Raw genomic sequence first — 22,180 nt, 5'->3', positions numbered from 1 at the left:
TCTCTGAGGTGCTGAAGTCCGTGACACTGCAACCACAGACTGCTTCAAGTTTATTGTTTATTGTTTTAGACCTCTCCTGAGATCAACAATATAAATATTTACAATAAATATAATTTGTTGTAAAATAGACATCTTTATGACAATGGTAAATAGGTGTTAAACAATTTGAACAGATTACAGCAAACAAATTCATTTGGTGGTATACGAATTAGATCAATCAAATCGTTAATTCTTAAGACATTGTATCTGAAACATATAGGTTCTATAAAACTGTGCCAAGTCTCCTTCAATAGTTCACTTGGGCATACTAATAACACGTGTGCTAAAACTTGAACACCTCCATTACAGAGGTCACACAAGCTTGATATTCCAGTGGTGCCCCCCCAGTTTCTAGTAAAGGCTTTTAATTGGAGAATCCCTAGTCAAAGCAAAATTATGTATTGTTTTAGTGTTAAATTCTGCTTTGGCTGTGTAGACCCTATAATGAGATAGATGTGAGCTGTGTTCCCTTTCGAGATAAAAAAGTAACCTTCTGGTTGATTTTTTCAGAAAAAACTTTGAGTGTCAGTGACCAAGACTAGGAGATTGATGGAACATTTAACATGTTCCAAAGCTATCTCAAGGTTTTCTTTGAATGTGGACTGACTTAGACTTCCCTTAAAAGTTTCCTGCTATAGAAGTTCTCTTAGGGAGCTTTCGGAAGCATGGACTAAGTTATAGACCCATCTGATTATATTTGCCAGGGCTCTAGTGTATGAGCTGACTTCTGAGACACTTGAACGGACGTGGCTTGGCTCGTGGTGGTAATCGTATGTAAAACGTCCCTTCAGTAACATTGAAAAAAAAACACTTTTTATAGAAGTATACTCTAAATCATAAGTTTTTTTTTTTTTTTTAAACCTTTATTTGGAGACAAGCAGGGTCAAGGGAAGTGCAGACACAATACATACAGACAGTTATGGCCATTACAATGGTGCGTCAGAACCAAAAGAAAAATTAGATACAAGCCAGCACAGGGCAGCAGACCAGTCAATACAAGGAGCAACATCGGAATGCACAGTGCAAATTAGAGAGCAATGATCCAGCATGTACAGGCAAGCTAAGGAGACAATACAATACGGACACAGTCGATTAGCGCACAATAAAGAAAAGCAAAGGGAACACTGATGCAAGGGACACATATAATAAGGGTACCCGACAGGGATACGACCTCAGTTACCAGCCATACACTTGTCATAAGGGGAACTACAGCCCCCAATAGCTCGCATGGAAAGGAGACAGCGTAGCCTCTCCCCCAACACAGGAAGATCAGCAGGTGTAGTGTAAAATCCCAGCCCATCAAGATGCCATCAACCAATCCCTTCACGGTCCCCTGAATCAGAATCAGAGTCCTGCACAGCTCTGGATAGGAGGTACACCTGGAGCGGGCTCCAAAAGTCCTTCGGTCTGCATCGGACAGGCATAAGGTCAGAATAGATGTTGTATTGATCCTGACAGTATATGAGGTCAGTCACCCAATCCTGAAAGCGCGGCACCCTGCCACGACCCCAGCAGCAAGCAACCCTACGCCTAGCCAGCAACAGGGCCACGTCAACAAATCTACGGTGAGAGGCAGGCACGTCCTTAGAGTAGCCCAGCAACATCACTAAGGGGTCAAATGCTACCCCATCCTCCGCCATAATCTGCAGGGCCTCATGAACCTGAGTCCAATATTCTAATACACCCGCACAACTCCAGGCCAAGTGCAGGAAGTCAGCGCCTTCCGCACGACATCTAGCACACCTGTCATCTTCCGCTAAATGAAACCGTAGTTTCCTCGCCGGGGTATAATAGTACCTCTGAACAAACTTGTAGTGGATAATTTTAAGGCGACAACTAGAAGAGACATTGGCCGTGAGCCCACAACAGTACTTCCACTGCTCGTCGGTAATAGGAGCACCCAACTCGGCAACCCACTGCTCACGCACCCGATTGGCCGGGACCAAACGCTGTCCGCGAATAGCCCCGTATAATTTCGACACCAGGTGTCGTCCATCTGAAACCAACAACACGTGGAGGGGGAGGGTAACCCCAGGCTCCGAAGGGAAATCTGAAAGCAGAGCACGCATGCCCTGCCGTAAGCGGATGAAATAGAACAGCTCTAGAGGGGAGCAAGCAGCCGCTCCAAAGAAATGAGCCTGCGTACGGAAGGCACCCGCATGAAACAAGTCGCCCCACGTGAGGATGCCCAGACGCTTACACATTCGCTGAAACACCGTTTCCAACAACAGTGACAGATCAGGATGATAAGACAGAGGCAGAGCCGGCGAATAAAGAAAGGAGAAGCCCAGCAATTGAGCTACCCGCTTCCAAGCATCCACCGTGCACGTCACAGTCGTGCGAGGTGTCTCCACGTCGGACACCTTGCCCAAAACCATCCCCTCCAGAGGGAGTGGGTGGGCAACCCAATGTTCAGCAGCAATCTGGGGCATGAACGGCGTGGGGCGCATCCAGTGATAAGCGTAATGCGCCTGAGCGCTGAGATAATAAAGCTCGAAGTCAGGGACATCGAATCCGCCATCAGCATAGGGCAACGTAAGGGTGGCCCACGCCACCCGTGGCTGCTTGCCCCCCCAGAACAACCGCAACAGCTCGGAACGAAGTCTGCGGAAGAAATAAGCACCCGGATGATACGGAAGGTTTTGAAAGAGGTAAAGGAAGCGGGGTAAAACTACCATCTTGATAAGGGACGCTCTACCGGCCATGGAAAGAGGCAAGGACATCCACCTGGTGACATCATCTGCAAGCTTGGTAATAGCCACCCCATAATTAAGCCGAACCGATTCTTCTCTGTCCAAGGACACGACAATGCCAAGATAACGCAACTCCGAATCACACCATTCCAGAGGGTAGTCAAGGGGAAACCTAGCTACAGCAGCAGTGAGGGGGAAAAATTGAGACTTCCGCCAGTTAATATGGACACCGGAGACCCCCCCAAAAGCGACCAGCTCTCGTAAGAGCGAATTAAGGTTGTTCTCAGGGTCTTTGACATAGAGCGTAACGTCATCGGCGTATAAAGAAATACCGACCTGTCGCTGCAGACAATGAAAGGCGCTCTGCTGGTGAAACTGACGAATCCTACAGGCCAGTGGCTCAATGGCTATAGGAAACAAGAGGGGCGAGAGGGGGCATCCCTGTCGGGTCCCTCTCGTAAGAGGGAACGAGGGGGACAGCACCCCATTCACCACCACCTTCGCCATCGGATCAGTGTATAAGAGCTTAACCCATGAGATGAAGATCCTGGGGAAGCCCATTCGACAAAGAACATCAATAAGATAGCTCCACTCAACAGAGTCAAACGCCTTAGTGGCATCGAGAAAGATGGCGGCGACCGGGACAGTAGGACCAATGGTTGACACAAGCGAGAACAAGGTGCGAAGATTGTGGGAGGTAGCACGGCCAGGCACAAATCCCGACTGGTCAGGCAGCACAATAACGGGCATGAGTTCGGCTAGTCGTACTGCCAATACCTTCGCGAGAATTTTGACATCGCAGTTAAGCAATGAGAGGGGCCTATAAGAGCCCACATCCAACGGATCTTTACCCGGCTTAAGCAGCGACGTAATGGCGACCTCGCGCATGGAGCCCGGCAGACGCCCCTCTTCCAGGGACTCCTCAAAAACCTCACGCAGCACAGGGGCCATGATGTCCACATAACACTTATAAAATTCAGCAGGAAGGCCATCCAGACCGGCGGCCTTCCCATTAGACAGAGACATGATGGCATTCCTGACCTCCTCCACCTCCAGGGGCCTGCCTAAGAACTCCCGATGACCATCCGATAACCAACAGAGTGCCAGCTCATCAAGAAATCCGCCGTATCGAGTCTCACCCGTCTGCTGCGTCGTGTAAAGGTGCGTATAATGGTCAATAAAAGTACGCTGGATCTCTGAAGTGTCTCGGCAGCGAGTGCCATCCGGCGACACCAATTCCAGCACGTCAGACCCATGCCTTGGATGTCTAGTAAGGGCAGCGAGGACCGTACCGGGCCGCTCCCCTTCACAGTATCGCCTCGCCGTCCAGTATTTCCCCCTATGCTTAGCCTCTCTAGCAGCTTCCTCCTCATAGTCGGAGAGCTTAGTACGGAACTGCACCAAAAGGTCGGGATCAGAGTCAACCTGCATCCTGCGTTCTAAGTCTCGCAAGTCAGCCTCCAAGCCCTCGAGGGTCCGAACAATCAGCCGAAGTACTCCACAACTTTTAGAAATAGTGACACCCCGGATAGTAACCTTGAACGCCTCCCAAATGACCTCAACGCTGTCCACAGAGCCTTTGTTCCTAGGGAAGAACGCCTCTACCTCCACGCCAAGCTCCTCCTTGAACACCGGGTCAAGCAAAGCAGTCGGAAACAGACGCCAAGGTGGGCGCGGCCTATGCAACCCGGGGACGGATAGAACAACCTTCACCGGACAGTGATCAGAGTACGTCCGAGCCAGATGTGTAGCCTCCCGTAGGCCAGCTCCCAGCCCCCTAGAGAGAAACACATAATCCAGTCTTGCCCATGAACGAGCATGTGTGGTGTAATGAGTGCCCTCCTTGGTGGCAGGGTGGGTGTACCTCCAGCCATCGACCAGCCCGGCCTCTTCCACAATCCCCCGTAACACTTCTCTGGCCTGTACATTATACTGAGGGCTCCCCTCCGATCTGTCCGACTGGGCATGAAATGCAAGATTGAAATCACCTCCCCACACAATGTAAGTGGCATCCACAGCAAGAACATGACCCCACAAAGTGACAAAGAAACTTGGCGTATCGACATTAGGAGCATAGCAATTAACAAACAAGACAGTGTTCTGCCCAAGCCGCCCCCACAGTAGCACATATCGCCCCTCAGAGTCCCCAACAAATCCCAGTTCCTGAAATGCGAGCGATCTTTTAATAAGGATAACAACCCCCCGAGCATAAGAAGAATAGGAAGCAAACCTCCTGGCCGCAGCCCACCTCCCGCCAAAGTTGGGGGAAGGAGCGGGACGCAGATGCGTCTCCTGGAGGAGAGCAACATGAATAACATGCCTGTCCAAGTACTGGATCACACTACGACATTTCCTGGCATCATTAAGTCCCCGTACATTCCAGGACAGAATCGATATCTGATCTATAACAGCAGTCGACATTACCCAATTTCAGGGCCCAACGGGACCCAATAAGCAAACACAGGGCATCCAACCACCAGCAACAGCCAAAAACAGGTCCACACCCTAGGGCGCAGACACCCCCCCACAGACACTCCGCACATTCCCCAGCCATCTCCGAACCTAGCAACCAAAATCACAACGACCCCCCCCCAACCAAACCGCCCATGCAACAAGCACTCAGAACATACTGCACGCCGCATGCCACCAATCCATCTCACTCGACCCACAACTCGCACACGTGTTTCTCTTACATAGCGCACCCCATCACGTGGCAGCCTAAGATGGCGGCCAGCGCACTCGGGCCCAAGATGGACGGCAAAACGGACCACATGATCGGTGCCGCCAGATAAAGAAATGAACCAGACTAGATAGCGGGCACAGCACCACACCCGTGCATCCAGACAGCAGCAGCACCTATCGTACCGACCCAGAGATTCTGGGCAATCAAACATGGACAACTTCACACCCGCCCCATCCACCCACCTGAGACCACCCCAACAGTCAGGCCATACGCGTCCCCACCCCCCCCATTCCCCAACAAACATCCAGTCAAACAACAAAGGACTAGAATCCAAACCAAAGGTACACTTGGGGCACACCCTCCGGGGAACCTTCCAGAGGTGCACGATACCACTCCCTCACGCCACGCCAGTGTCCGCGCCAACAAGCGTCAGACGGCCCCAGGCGCCGCGCGGGGGGTGGGTGCCCGGAGCGCAACATCAGATAGCACCATCCCGCGGTGCCACACCGACCCCAGGAAACAACACGCACTCACGCAGCTCATGAAAGACATGACCCCCGCTCCAACAAAAGTAAAAGCGGGCAGTAGGAAGGCCGCAAATGCGGAGAAGGAGGGCAATAAAACTAAATATGAAAGACACGCGTCCAGAACACTCCAAAAACAGGAAAAAGAGAGACAAAGTCCAAAGTCACCACAATCAGGCGACCTCCTCCTCAGCCGCTGAATGTTCGTCCTCAGGGTCCCGATCGCCTCCCCGGTCCGCAGCTGCCCGCTCGCGCTGGAGGCGCTTTGCAAAATCCTCAGCATGCTGTGGGTTGGTGAAGAAATGTTGTTTAGTCTGGTGCGTCACTCTAAGTTTAGCAGGGTACAGCAAGGCGTAGTCCACTTGCAGGTCCCGAAGCTTCTTCTTCACCCCCAGGAACTTACGACGCTGATCCTGCACCATCGGCGTGAAGTCAGGGTACATGGTAAAAGACACCCCTTCGAAAGAGAGGGCCCTGTTAGTGCGGGCGGCCTGGAGGGCGGCGTCCCGGTCTCGATAGTTCAAAAGGCGCGCAATAATGGGGCGCGGTGCAGCCCCAGAGGCCGGCCGAGGTCCCAGTGTCCGATGCGCTCTCTCAACGATGAACTGGGATGAGAACACTTCCGCACCAATGGCGCCCACAAGCAGCCTCTCTACATAAGTCTCCATTTTGCCCACATTCGTGGACTCCGGCACACCTACAATGCGCACGTTGTTGCGCCTACTCCTCGCCTCCAACTCCTCATTCTTAGCGGCAATGACACGCAAGATATTGTCCATTCTCGCCAGTTGGGTGGTATGGGTGGCCGCCGTGTCATCATGGTCCGAAATGCGCTGTTCCGCCGCCGTCAAGCGTTCCTCGTGCACGTCCAACTTCTGGACAACCGCATCCATGCGCGACGATATCTTGTCCACTTTGTCCACTATCGTGGCAAACCCCTGCCTCATCTCCTGCATCATTTGGGCAAAGTCCGGCGGCGGCGGCTGCGGGACACTATCAGCGACATTCGGGGGGGGGGACCGCGAAGTTCCAGCGTCCTGGAGCAATCGCGTCGCCCGCCTAGCCCCTCCCGAATCAAAGGACAGTTTGGATTGTTTAGTGTCCGGCTTCCCCATAATGGTGCGCTAGAGATCTAATGGGGGACAAAAAGCAAATAGGGTCGAAAGCGGACCAAGGGTACGGCCACAAACAAAAAGGCTCGAATCGTGGGGGCACGAGCAGGCCAGCGCGCCCCGCCACACCCAACGACGAGAGAATGGCCGTCTCCGCTCCAAGGCCAAAGGAGCGAGCCCCCAGAAACCAAGAAGAAGATCCATGGCGCCTCCGTGTGCAATGGTATCCGGGCAGGCAGATGCAGGAGCAAAGAGATAGGTCCGACAGCAAGGAAGAGCCAAACGGCTTGCCCAGCGAGCGAGCGGGCCCCGATGAAGAGGGGCGGAGCAAGGCCTACACCCCACGTGCAGAGCCCCGGACTGGCATGAGCAACGACGCCGGGCCAGGGGGCATCAGACTTCCAGAGCGCAAGTCGGGGAAACTTGGGGTCCCCGTAACTTCGGCCAGCAACCTCCAAATGGCCCAGGAATTGGACCGTGGGTGGTCAGTCGGTATCCCAGTAGATCCGTGGGGTCAGATCAGGGCGCAGCGATGGTCATCAGGATCTCTAGGCGGATAATAGCTCCGGGCAGCGGGAGCCTCACGACAGTGCGGCCATTCCGCAGTGCGCCCTCTAGCGCCCCCTACTCTAAATCATAAGTTAAAATAGAAGGAATCCTAACTCGATAGATTTCTTGAAGGGGTTAAAAGTGTCTATTTCCAGAGGATGAGTAAAATCTCTTTATTGCACTCAGATGGGCTGCAGCCTTCAGTTCTAGATGCTGAAAATGGCATAGAGGTTCTAGTATCTGAGAAAACACTCTTTCCAGATATGTATAACGTCCTTGTGACCTGTACTGGCCTGCCTCCAATCTTCCAGACAAAATGACTGGAACATTTCCTTCCTCTAAATGGAACTACTTCTGTTTTCGATATGTTTACTTTTTGGAAATTCGTTTCTGAATACCTAACAAGAGCATCCATGTTACACTTAAGACCAATCGGTGTGAGGTCGAAGATGACTATATCATCAGCGTACATTAAGATATGAATGTTTTGAGGAGTCATTTTTGGAGGGTGGTTGTTTGCTTTTTGGAAGTTATCCAGTAAGTCACTAAGAAATAAAGAAAACAATAAAGGGGCGAGTAAACATCCTTGCTTTAGGCCATTCAAAGTGGATATCTCCAGGGTCAATCCCTTGCCCCCACCCATCTGTACTCTACACTAGCTAGATAAGTGGAGGGCTACTATGAATCTTAAAAAGGCCGCGGGAATTCCTCTGCTCACTAGTTTCGTTAGGGTCTATCCACCCTGTTGAATGCTGTAGAGAAGTCGACTAATATACTATATATTACTGTCAATTTACTGATCACATATTTGTCAATTATAGTTTGCATAGTTGCGATATTATCAGTCACTGAGTGGTCTGGGCAAAAACCTGCTTGAAACATGGGAATGGCACTTTTGGAGAAGGCCCAGTCTTTTAGATGTTCTAAAACAGTGGCTGTGACGATCTTCTCTGTTGCGCCTAGGAGCGCAATTTTTGCGATACTTACTTGGAGACTGGCGGGAGCCTTTTTTTAAGAGTGGAACAACAATGCTTCCTGTCCTAGAGCTTGAAATGTGGCCAATTTTGTAGCAATAGGTGAAAAGGGGTGTCAGAAATGTGCTCCATCCTTCTGAATTGCTCTGTATGACTTTTATGTGGATCATACCCATTGCTGTAGTCACTTTGATCTTACTTATGAACTGATCTATTTGTTTTTCTGAAGCAGCCATTATTTGTTGGATTGATTGTAACATAGTCTTTGAAGAGTTTAGATTGCACCAGTTGACCGAGTTAGGTCTGTACAGATCAGATACATAATTTACCCATTCTTTCTGAGGGACTGGTGTCGCAATTGGGGAATTTTTACTTCCGTTCCACAGACTGCAATAATAACCATAACACCGGATAGAGCAGCCAATGCACCTTATAAACACACAGTGACCAAATGGGGCTCATCACCCAACTTCTTAAACCACGATGATGAGGTTTTAGTACTCATGGGACTGATGATTGGTTATTTTTACAATTAGTCTGCAGAGTTCACCTTGTGAGGAACTTCATCTAAAGACTGGCACCTGCCCACGTCACAGGATTTTGTTCAATGCTTGTACATTTACAGAACCTTTCACTAACACCTTTCTCCTTTCTTCTTTTGTCTATTTGTTTGGCTCCGGTGACGTGTAGTAATTCAGATGAAGACGAGGGCAACAACGAAGATGGGAAAGATGATGGAAATGATCCAGAAACAATTTTCCAAAACATTCAGTTTCAGAAGGAGTTGGTGTCAAATATTCGCTGTCGACCCTGGCCGATGAGGCAGAAGCTGAAGGCTCTCAGGTAGGCCACCCATAACTCAGCTTAGTCTGGTGTTTTATGTGCAGAAGGCTATTGTAGATCACACGTGAAATAGCCTCATAATTAGTAGCCAGAATTTTTAAATACACTTGCAGATCATATGTCTCTTGACACTGGGCCAGTGAAGCAGCCATGACCTATATTCCCAAAAAGTGTTTATTTTGAAAGGCCTTCCACCAGGGCCGGACTGGGAACCACAACCGGCCCTAGCAAAGTGCCCCCCCCCCCCTCCTCATCCGGGGGGGTTGGAGGTGCCGCCGAGCACTTTGCCGGGCCGATTTTTGGCCAATTTTGGTACAGGGCCGATTTTGCAGCTATGCTGCAAAACCGGCCCTGTAACAAAAACGGCCCGAGGGGCCCAAAACCGGCCCCCACCCATGCTGCCCGCTATTGCCAGTCCGGCCCTGCCTTCCATCTATTCATCCAATTATCCATTCACATATTCTTCCATATTGTCACCCTTCCATTATCGATCCTTTCACAAATCTATACTTCAACCTTCCGTCTATCCTTCCAGCAATGTATCCACCAAAACTCTGTCTTCTATCCATAAATTCTTTCTCCCATCAATGTGTCGAGTCGATCGACCTCCATCGTCCATTCCTTCATCTTCATTCTTTCTTTTCACCCTTTATTTTACCCATCCTTCCTTTCATCCTTTTTCTCTTTCAACCTTCTCTCAGCCTTCATTCCTTGAAACGTTCCTTCCATTTTTTCACATTTACTTATTTTCACCCATAGTTCTTATCTTCCTTCCTTCTAACCTCCCTGATTCTCCTGTTATCTAATTAATCTCTTTCCCATCTCCCCTCATTACTTTTTCTCCCCTCTCGCCCATGCTGGTTCTTGCTATTTCCTCCTCCCTCTGCCCCCTTTTCTTAATTTTTCTTCATCTACCCCCTTCACTGTACTTGTCTCATTAGAGAGCTGTGCATAGACCACTCAGCTATCCTACAGTCTTCTCTCAACGTGTTATTTGTGATCTTCTGTCTGGAAATGTGAACAGTCGAACTCCATAAACAACCAATCAACGTTACACTGTGAACCAGTTTCCCAGTGAATCAGGCCTGATGGCACCCCCACTTTGGCTGCTACAGGGAGGGGCTCACAACGCCATTGCGCGGATCAGTCAATTTCCCTTCCTATAGAGGCCTCTCCTTCATTGATCAAGAGACAACGACCTAAGGTTCTCAATCACTGACCTTCAGTACTTTAAATGGGAAAAAATAAGTGCAGGTACTCATTAACATGAGCTAGCGGTGTAGTTAGTGGGCGGGGCTAGGGGCCAGGCTAAGGGCAAGACATGATGATACTTAACAACTTCTATAACAGTTGCACCACACAACAAAACACATGATAAATGTGTGTCTATAAACAAAGCAGGTTAACGTTACACAAAATGAAAGAGAAATGCGATAATATGTTCACATTTCCTTTTTTTGCAATAGTTACACCTTCCTAATGCCATACTGTTAAATGCTGTTTTTTGGCACACTACTATATATTTTTGAGCATGTGAGTAGGAAGAAACTGAAAATACACCTACATCGAACCAAAGCTCTTATCGCACCAAGCAAATGAACCAAATCATCATGACCCTCCCCAGAAGATATCTCTTGTCTCTTCCATCGATCTATCCATTCAGCCTTCCATCTGACCATTTACCTGCTGAAGTTCACCATTTACCGTTTACATTCTGTTGTCTATTCAGTTTTTCATCCATCATTCTGTTTTTCACCGCTCTGTCTGTCCCTTCATATCCGAACCTATCCACCCATCTTTACACCTATCCATTCATCCTTTCACTCATCCATCTCTTTATCCACCATTTCACTCATCCATCAATCCTTTCTCTCATCTATCCATCAACCCTTTCACTCCATTATACCATCCACCCTTTCATTCCATCCACCCTATCACTCAATCCCTCCTTTCATTCATCCATCATCCACCTTTTCATCCATCCCCCCTCCCTTTAATTCACCCATCCAATCTTTCACTTATCCACCTATATTCACCCTTTTATCGAATCATCCACCCTCTTTCACCCATCCATCCACTCATCCATCCACTCATCCATCCATCCATTCATACATCCACCCTTGCTAACTCATCTATCCACTCACTCACTCACCCACCAACCCTCCCTACTACGTTATTTATGAACCTTTGTCACCGAACAGACATGTACACACAAAGTGCCACCCATTTTTCTTGCAAAAAACAAGCATACAAATGCAGGCAAATACACAAACATAAGCAGAAACACTAAAGACTCGGTATAAATAAAAGCCATGTCATACTCTTCCCCATGGTTAGGTCTCGCCTGTCAATGCGCATGCGCATTGAGCTTGCGAGACTATGGGGGCTTAAACAGACTTTAACCAACTTGCAAGGAATCGTGGCGATTCCTTGCAGTGCCCGTGAAATTAAAGCTCAATGCGCATGCGCATTGACATTAAAAGCACGTGCACATGAAAGCGACAAGGCTCCCTCCCACGGCAATCCCCAACCCCATCCGCCAGCACCTCCCCTCTCTCTCGCACCCACCCCCAGCCGCCAGCACCTCCCCTCTCTCTCCCCGCACACAGACAGGGTCGCATTCCTCCACAGACAGGCTGCCATTTCTCATCCCCCTCCCCAGCCACCAGCTCCTCTGTCTCGTCTCCCTTAACCATGCACAACTCACACACTGAAACACACTATTTTTCAAACAAAATTCGCCAGCCTTCGACATCTGTTCCCCAGCCCCCAGCCGCCAGAACCTCCCCTCTCTCTCCCCGGACACAGCCAGGATCGCAATTCTCCTCCCCCTCCCCCTCTCTCTACCCGGACACAGCCAGGCTCGCAATTCTCCTCCCCCTCAAGGCTCCCTCCCACGGCAATCCCCAACCCCATCCGCCAGCACCTCCCCTCTCTCTCGCACCCACCCCCAGCCGCCAGCACCTCCTCTCTCTCTCCCCGCACACAGACAGGGTCGCATTCCTCCACAGACAGGCTGCCATTTCTCATCCCCCTCCCCAGCCACCAGCTCCTCTGTCTCGTCTCCCTTAACCATGCACAACTCACACACTGAAACACACTATTTTTAAAACAAAATTCGCCAGCCTTCGACATCTGTTCCCCAGCCGCCAGAACATCCCCTCTCTCTCCCCGGACACAGCCAGGCTCGCAATTCTCCTCCCCCTCCCCCTCTCTCTCCCCGGACACAGCCACGCTCGCAATTCTCCTCCCCCTCACCAGACGCCAGCACCTCCCCTCTCTCTCCCTGGACACAGCCAGCCTCGCATTTCTCCTCCTCCACCCCATCCGCCAGCACCTCCTCTCTCTCTCCCTGCAGTATCACGAACGTGTCTCGTTTTAAACACGCATTTCACAGCTTCGCATTGAGTACTAAAACATGTACATGTGTGGGAGTGAACGGCAGCGTTCAAATGCTGGTTGCAAGTTGCAGCCCGTTCCTTTCTGCTGATACTTACTTTGTATCGAGTGCCGAGCCTTCATACTTAAAACCAGGGCTTCAAACTGAGCCAGCAAAGGGAAGCCGCATTGAAAGCCCCCTCAGCCACCCACCCCATCAACCCACACGAAACAGATAGAGGGCTGCCATTGTTTTTGATTTGGGTGGGCTCAACAGCATTTGAACGCTGGCTATTGGCATTGTAATTTATTGTTCATTATCAGACTCGCTAGAAATGGTGCTCGTTTAGCAACGGATCCTTTCGTACAACACACACTCCGTTCACACCACTTCGCCACACCACAACAAAATTTTCATACACACATACCCGGATCAAGGGGACTTTCACACACACCCTCTATTACGTCTCCTTGGGTTACATTTATACGCACACACAACACACAACACATACTACATTACACGCACAACTTATGGATTGCTAACACAGCTTATGTTTACTTAACACTACCAACCTGCTAGACAGTGGCCACAGCTTCTAATTACACTTGGGACACAAATCTGGCACACAATCTCTGATTCATATGCATAGTAACAGACATCCCTATATACCAGGCGTACCTCCTCACCCACTCGGCATCTATCACCCACTCTGCATCTATCACCTCTGCAGCTTTCACGCACTCTGAAGCTTGCACCCACTCTTCAGCTTGCACCCACTCTTCAGCTTGCACCCACTCTGCAGCTTGCACCCACTCTGCCGCTTCCAACCACTGTGCAGCTTGCACCCACTCTGCAGCTTGCAACCACTCTGAAGCTTACACACAGGAAAACACAACTCACAGACAATACTTTACTGCTGATCACTATACATCCAGACTCGCTACTAATGTTGCTCGTTTACCAACGGATCCTTTATTACAACACACACTCCGTTCAGACCACTTCGCCACACCACAACAAAGTTTTCATACACACATTCCCAAGTTCCAGCCTGTTCCTTTCTGCTGATACTTAGTTTGTATCGAGTGCCGAGCCTGCATACTTAAGACCAGGCCTTCAAACTGAGCCTGCAAAGGGAAGCCGCATTGAAAGCACCCTCAGCCACCCACCCCATCAAGCCACACGAGACACATACAGGGCTGCCATTGTTTTTTTTTTATTTGGGTGGGCTCACCAGCATTTGAACGCAGGCTATTGGCATTGTAATTTATTGTTCATTATCAGACTCGCTAGAAATGTTGCTAGTTTAGCAACGGATCCTTTCGTACAACACACACTCCGTTCAGACCACTTCGCCACACCACAAGCTACAAAACACGTTTGGGGAACAACACAACAGCCAACGTCCCTTGCCCACGCAGCTGTTCACAAAAAATTAGGGAAGTACAGAAAATACAAAAACATCGTAAGACGTCTACCCTTATGCCCATAAATTAAAAGCAACACCCTTATTCTCACTGTTGCATACATCAAAGATAGTTCGCATACACATTCTGATCTAACACATACTAAGCTACAAAACACGTTTGGGGAAGAAAATAGACTGCATACCGTACTACAAATTTACACATACTGTGGCAAACTCCAAAAGGCTCACATGCACTCACCCTCACACCGTCAAAGTCCAGCCTCCAAACACCCTATAACTACAATACAACTCTACAACTCTACACTCCAAATACAACTCCAGCCTCCAACTGTACACATAAATATCGTTAAGCAACTATTTGAATTATACGTAAAAAAAGGATTACACACTTGCAGCTAGTCCAAAATGCAAACTTAAAGCAACGCAAGGAGGGTGCAGCTATTAATACACAAATATGCAAACAGGGATTGGAAAATAAAACAATTCTTTCACAAAACGCATAAAATACACACATTACATCACTGTACATCCTCTTAATACATTGCTAGGGAAAATAAATTCAGCAAATACACAAAGTTTCCTTTAATACATCGAGTACCTCAATAACATATAATCCGGCTACTTCAGCATCACAGGAAAAAAACAATGCAAACACAACATACATAAATATATTATAAACTAAATAGCACTTCAAAGTTCAAATAACAGCTCTTGTACGTCAAATAACAAACACCAGCAAAAAATACATTACATTACAGTTTTAGAAAATATATGCATTACATATCGACAATTGAAAACAAGACTTTAATTTACATTACATTACAAACATTTACAACACTCAGCCTCACTCACGCTCAAACTATCACCTTCACTCACCCACACCTATCATCACACACTATCACATCCCATTACCCTCACCTTCACACACCCTCACACCATCACCCTCACACCCACACTCATACTCACACCGTCACCCTCACTCACCCTCACACAACATCACACACCCTCACACCCCCTAAAAATCACATCCAATCACCCTCACACCGTCGAAGTCCACCCTCACAACCCTCAAACCCTCACTCATACTCACATCGTCACCCTCACTCACCCTCACACACCATCACACACACTCACACCCCCTGACCCTCACATGCACTCACCCTCACACTCACACCGTCAAAGACAACACTCCAACTACACCATAAAAGTACAATACCACACTACAACTCTACACTCCAACTACAACTCCACCCTCAAACTCCAAACAAAAATAACGTTAGTCAACATTTACACTCACCCCCTCATCCTCACACACACACTCACAACACTCACACCCTCACTCATACTAAAACAGTCACCCTCAATCACTCTCACACACCATCACGCACCCTCAAACACCCAAAGACTCACATCCACTCACCCTCACGCTCACACAGTCCAAGTCCACCCTCCAACTACACCCTATACCTACAATACCACCCTACAACTCTACACTCCAACTACAACTCTACTCTCCAAATCCACACATAAATAACGTAAGGCAACATTTATTTTAATACGTAAAATTCGGATTATACACTTGTAGCTATTAAAACATTAAAACTTAATGCAACGCAAGGACAGTGCAGCAATTAATACACAAAAATAAAGAAAGGGATTGTAAAATAAAACAGTTCTTTCACAAAGATCATAAATGCACACAAAATAGACAAACATATGAATACACAGCAAAAAATACAACAATTTTTAAGTGGACAAAGTTAGCTAAAGGAAAAAAATTCACAACAGAAAGCACTTACTAAAGTAAGGGAAAATAAACAAGTAAACAATGCCAGAAATAATCAAAAACACAAACAAAATGCGTCATCACAAAAGCACAAGACTCTGGTGTTGCTCTGACTGATGCTGCTGTTGCACGAAGTGTTTTGGTGGTGCTAAGTGCACAACCACAGGAACACCGTACACCAAAACAGCATCAAACAACATCAAACGAGCACTACTCAACAACACAACAGCCAACGTCCCTTGCCCACGCAGCTGTTCACAAAAAATTAGGGAAGTACAGAAAATACAAAAACATCCTAAGACATCTACCCTTATGCCCATAAATTAAAAGCAACACCCTTATTCTCACTGTTGCATACATCAAAGATAGTTCACATACACATTCTGATCTAACACATACTAAGCTACAAAACACGTTTGGGGAAGAAAATAGACTGCATACAGTACTACAAATTTACACATACTGTGGCAAACTCCAAAAAGCTCACATGCACTCACACTCACACCGTCAAAGTCCAGCCTCCAACTACACCCTATAACTACAATACAACTCTACAACTCTACACTCCAAATACAACTCCAGCCTCCAACTGTACACATAAATATCGTTAAGCAACTATTTGAATTATACGTAAAAAGAGGATTACACACTTGCAGCTAGTCCAAAATGCAAACTTAAAGCAACGCAAGGAGGGTGCAGCTATTAATACACAAATATGCAAACAGGGATTGGAAAATAAAACAATTCTTTCACAAAACGCATAAAATACACACATTACATCACTGTACATCCTCTTAATACATTGCTAGGGAAAATAAATTCAGCAAATACACAAAGTTTCCTTTAATACATCGAGTACCTCAATAACATATAATCCGGCTACTTCAGCATCACAGGAAAAAAACAATGCAAACACAACATACATAAATATATTATAAACTAAATAGCACTTCAAAGTTCAAATAACAGCTCTTGTACGTCAAATAACAAACACCAGCAAAAAATACATTACATTACAGTTTTAGAAAACATATGCATTACATATCGACAATTGAAAACAAGACTTTAATTTACATTACATTACAAACATTTACAAATATTACGATCGGAAACAAAATTTGTCAACAGTTATAAAAACACACTCCTATTCAGTCGTTAACTTAAAGATAGTATAGATACTACATTACATTACATAAAAAAACACTTTGGAATACATTCTTACCTGTCAAACGACGCAGCAACAGCACAGGAACAAGAACACGCCTTCCGCGCACCAACATTCTCGATCTTCTGGGGAATTCCACCGTTAACGTAAGCAAATCGGAACGCAACGTCAAAAACGTCGCGCTCCGATTGGCTAGAAATAAACGTCAAGGAAACGTAAACACTCACAACACAAAAATAAACTAGAACGCTAACGTAGGGAACGTCAAGGTGACGCATTACGTCGGCCATTTTTAAAATAATAAAATTAATACGGGACTCCACAGACACCTAAAACACACATAACACCACACAGTAATTAAAAAACATACACAGTTCTATTACATACAAAAATACACATAAGGCAGGACAATTACAAAGGGAAGATCTATCACGTTTTTTTTACACGACACATATTAAATAACTAATATTAACATACACACACTCATAACATCACCCTCACACACCAAAACTCTCACACTCCTTCACACACCCTCAATCACCCTGACACAACTTCACCCTCACACACCATCACACACCTTCAGCCTCACACCCACTCACTCACACTCACCCTCACACACACTCACACCCCCTCACACTCACACACACTCACACACCCTCACTCCCCTCAAAAAATAACACCCCTCACAACAAGCTCACACTCACTACACCGGACAGCCGCACCCACTCACACCCCTCACACTCTCTCACCATCAACACCCCTCAGCCTCACACAGCCTTACCCTCATCCCCTCACCCTCACACACCCTCAATCACCCTCACACACCCTAACTCTCACCCTCAACAACTCACACACACTCACACTCCATCGCTCACCCTCACCCTCACACCCCCTCACCCTCACACCCCATCACCCTCACACACCCTCACTTCCATCACAACATCACACCCCTCACAACACTCTCACACTCACTACACCTCACACACTCACCCTCAAAAAACCTCACACCCCCACACTCACTCACAATCACTCACACTCAGCCTCACACACCCTCACGCTCACACACCGTCACACACCCTCTGCCTAACAACACCTCTCTCACCCTCACTCACCCTCACACACACTCACACTCACACACCGTCACACACCCGAAACCTCACACCCCCTCACTCACCCTCACACTCACACACACACACCCTCACCCTCAAACACCTTACACTCACACACACACGCTCCCCTAAAACCCATCACAACACTCTCACACACTACACCTCACACACTCTCAGCCACAAACAACCTCACTCATCCTCACCCTCACACACACTCACACCCCCTCACCCTCACACCCCATCACACTCACACACGCTCACTTCCCTCACCCTCACAACAACACCCTCACACCCCCTCACTCACACTCACTCATACTCACTCACAATGACTCACACTCACCCTCACACACCCTCGCCCTCACACACCGTCACACACCCTCTGCGTAACAACACCTCTCACACCCTCACTCACCCTCACACACACTCACACTCACGCACCGTCACACACCCGAAGCCTCACACCCCCTCACTCACCCTCACACTCACACACACACCCCCTCAAACACATGACATTCACACACACACCCTCCCCTGACACCCGTCACAACACTCTCACACTCACTACACCTCGCACACTCACCATCAAACACCCTCCCACACACTCAGCCACGCTCAGCCTTGCAACTTGTCACAATAAACACGCCTCACACTCACACACCCTTACCATCATCCCCTCAGCCTCATTCACATTCAATCAACATCACAACACCTAACTCTCAGACTCACCCACTCACACACAATCACACTCCCTAACTCACCCTCACACACCCTCAGCCTCACACCGTCACACACCCTCACTAAACATCAAACACCCTCACTCACCCTCACACACCCTCACCAACACACACCGTCACATACACTCAGCCTCACAAACACTCACTCAACTTCACCATCACACACACTCACACCCCCTCACACTCACACTCCCAACACTCATGCTCACACCCCTCACACTCACATTCCTCACTCTCACACCCCTCACCCTCACACCACTCAAGCCACAGATGGGTGTGCGATGGGAGGACGCTCAGCTTGCAGGGCTGTGCTTCTATCCCCTGCTGCACTCTCCTGCTCTCTAGAAATGTGGCATAACAGCATAAGCTGCCATCAAAGTCACGTCAATACAAATCATGTGGCATTCCAAATGCTATAGGTGTCACATTCAAATTTTTTTTAACTATTGGCATTGTAAATGACTAATCTATCAATGTAGCTATTTGGAAAAACTACACACAAAAAAAAATTTTTACAATACCAATAGCTCCCACTTTTCTAATGCGAGATCTATTGCATTTCCAATGCTTGTTTTAATTGTCACTACCAGGGGACTGCCATGATTCCTGTGTTTGTGCAAATGCAGAGGATAGTGTGAATGTGGTTGACAGCACAGGGCCTGAATGGACCCCGTAGCTGCCAAGGTTTCAGATTGCTATGTGTGACATTTTCATATTTTCATTGTAATTGTGAGTGCCATTTCAACGACTATGAGTGACACTTTCATTCTTGCTAGAAAAATTAAGCAAGAAAGACGCGGGAATCATATAAATAACAGAAAAAACATCCATTTGAGTATAGCTGCTAATGTTTCAGATAGCTTATGTGTGACATTTTCATAGATTCAGTGGATTTACGAGAGTCAGGCAACAACTAGATGTGCAACATTTGGAGTGGCACTTTCTTCCGAGCATAATCATGGTATGAAGTCAATAGAAATAGACTAATATCAGAAATCACACTCATTTAAGCAACAAGGAAGTCAAACTCTGCAGTAGGTGCTTTTGAAGTTATTCAAATACTAAAAAAATCAGCACCCTCCACCCCAACCTCAGCTTCAGGTGTGTCCAAACCACATGTAACAAAGGGTTCTCTGTGACAAAAGCAGCAACCCACTGAGCTATCCACATACAATCAAGTAAAATACAATATGCTTTTTTTGAAGGAGGCATATCGCTACTTAATGGTCAGAGTGAAAAGTGCCAGTGGAGAAAACTCTGACCTCTCTCTAGCAGGAAAAATAATCACCTGACTTATCAAGTCTAACTATGCTGAGAAAATAAAGGGTGTTGCTTCGTAGTGTCACTGTCAAGCAGGGATGTTAAACACTTGGCACTACTAATAAATCAGCAAAGCTGCTAGTTTAGAGAAAAGGTAGCACTGGGCTGGCGTGTAGAGTGTGGGGCAGAAGTTGGGCTCGGGGCTGGGCACAACAATAGCACATCATGTTGAGGTCAGGAGGAGGTGAGCAGGTGATAGATTCTCGAACACCGGCTTCCTCCTTCAAGTCCATGTAGCAGGGGAATTCCTGGGTGCTCAGGGGCCCAGATGGCAGGCAGAAAATAAAAACACCCTGCCACAGCATGGGCGGCGACCACAGTGTTACATTGCAAGATGGTAGCCAGGCGCATCTAAAGGAGAGTGTTAGGAATGTGTGGAAACAATGGGCTGGCGGCACTAGTTTTGAGTTTCTTTGGCATATAAGACACAGAGACAGTACGGGAAGTGTGAGAATCCGCTCCTGGTAATATGTCTATCTATGTATAAAGTGTTACCCTGCACGGAATTTTCCCTACCTGAAGTGACGCTTTGAAAATCACACACACAAAATCGCGCACACTAGCAGGTAAAACGAATCTTGACCCTGCTCTGTCCAGCACAGCGTGACAGCGAGCACCAGACATTTTTCAGATGAGTCCTGCTGAATAGCTCAGCAGAGGCTCAGATCGGGAGACAGAAGCGGCGCTTTTGCTCCCAGAGACACGTCCCACTCCTGCTAGCCACTGCGCCAGCACTCACAGCCACTAAGCCTACCTTTTCATGAGTACCGGTACTCACCTCGGGCAGTAGAAAAGTGCCGGTACTCAGAGCGATAAATTTAAGAAGTGCCGGTACTCCGCACCGGTGAGTACCGGCCCATATAAGCACTGCTGACCTTGCATAATCACATTTTCTAATGTGTCCTAGAGCGGACATGCTTAACTACTCCGTGAAGGATGAATCTGATTTCCAAAAATGCTAGAAATTTCCATCCACACTGAGTGTTGCAATGGGCAAAGTAAAAAAAAATCTAGGTTAAAGAGCATATAAACATTTTAACTTTCTCCAGCGACCTTGACCTCTGATCTGGTATCATGTCTATTATTACATTTTGTGACTATAGGGTCTGTACCATTTAAAGAGTACTGTAGGTATAAACATATTTGTAATTCTAGAGACATCCCTAGTGATACAAACGTTAACCTGTATTTATGGGGTGGAAACAGATTATTCTCACCCGCCTGTGCAGGTTCTTTGGAAGTGTCCCACCTCTTGAACTCTGTAAAACAAGGACGCTTGAAACCCTTCTCCCAGCATATCTATCCAAGTAAAGCTCTGTGTTTTAAAGATGATGATTTGTTGTATCCCTCGTCTTTCAAGCATATCTGTGGGCTGTGGCAGATATCCTTGCATGACAGGTATGACGAGTGGCATTTACCAGTCACAAATCAGTACATGGACACTGAAATACAGCGTTTATTTAACCACTGCATAGCTCGTGTAAGGATCCCATGGAAAGAGGTGACATGTTTGATCTAATTGATTCTGCACCCAGCCGACTGAGCTATTGCACCAGAAACGAGCTAGATCACAGCTTTGCCGACACCACAATGTGGACTTCTAGATGCATCACACTTTCACTTGTATCCTTTTAAAACACTTTCATAAGTCAGCCACTATGTGTGGTGAGTGCAAGTAGAGGAAAGCTGAAGATGCATATTACATTATATTGTATTATGTTGTAACACTCTACGATGCACCCTACGATGGTTGTAATCATCATTAGCACATTTTCTAAGGAAAACGTTTCTTCTTGATTTTAGCGCTATTTTGGTCTCCTTATGTCGGTGTTGGGAGGCTT

At 47.4% G+C, this 22,180-nt stretch overlaps 1 protein-coding gene across 1 annotated transcript in view; it reads left to right on the top strand.

Annotated features, from left to right (window-relative positions):
• Positions 1 to 22,180, top strand: part of TMC3 (transmembrane channel like 3) — a 584,800-nt gene that overhangs the window by 6,081 nt on the left and 556,539 nt on the right. The window contains exon 2 of the mRNA XM_086958221.1: positions 9,265 to 9,417. Coding sequence (XP_086814347.1) covers positions 9,265 to 9,417 — 153 coding nt within the window. The remainder of the gene's footprint in view (positions 1 to 9,264; positions 9,418 to 22,180) is intronic.

The sequence above is a fragment of the Lissotriton vulgaris genome, chromosome 2_1 (assembly GCF_964263255.1).
Source record: "Lissotriton vulgaris chromosome 2_1, aLisVul1.2, whole genome shotgun sequence".
Classification (NCBI taxonomy): domain Eukaryota; kingdom Metazoa; phylum Chordata; class Amphibia; order Caudata; family Salamandridae; genus Lissotriton; species Lissotriton vulgaris.
Note: the sequence above shows the minus strand (reverse complement) of the source record. Positions and strands in the feature narration are given on the sequence as shown.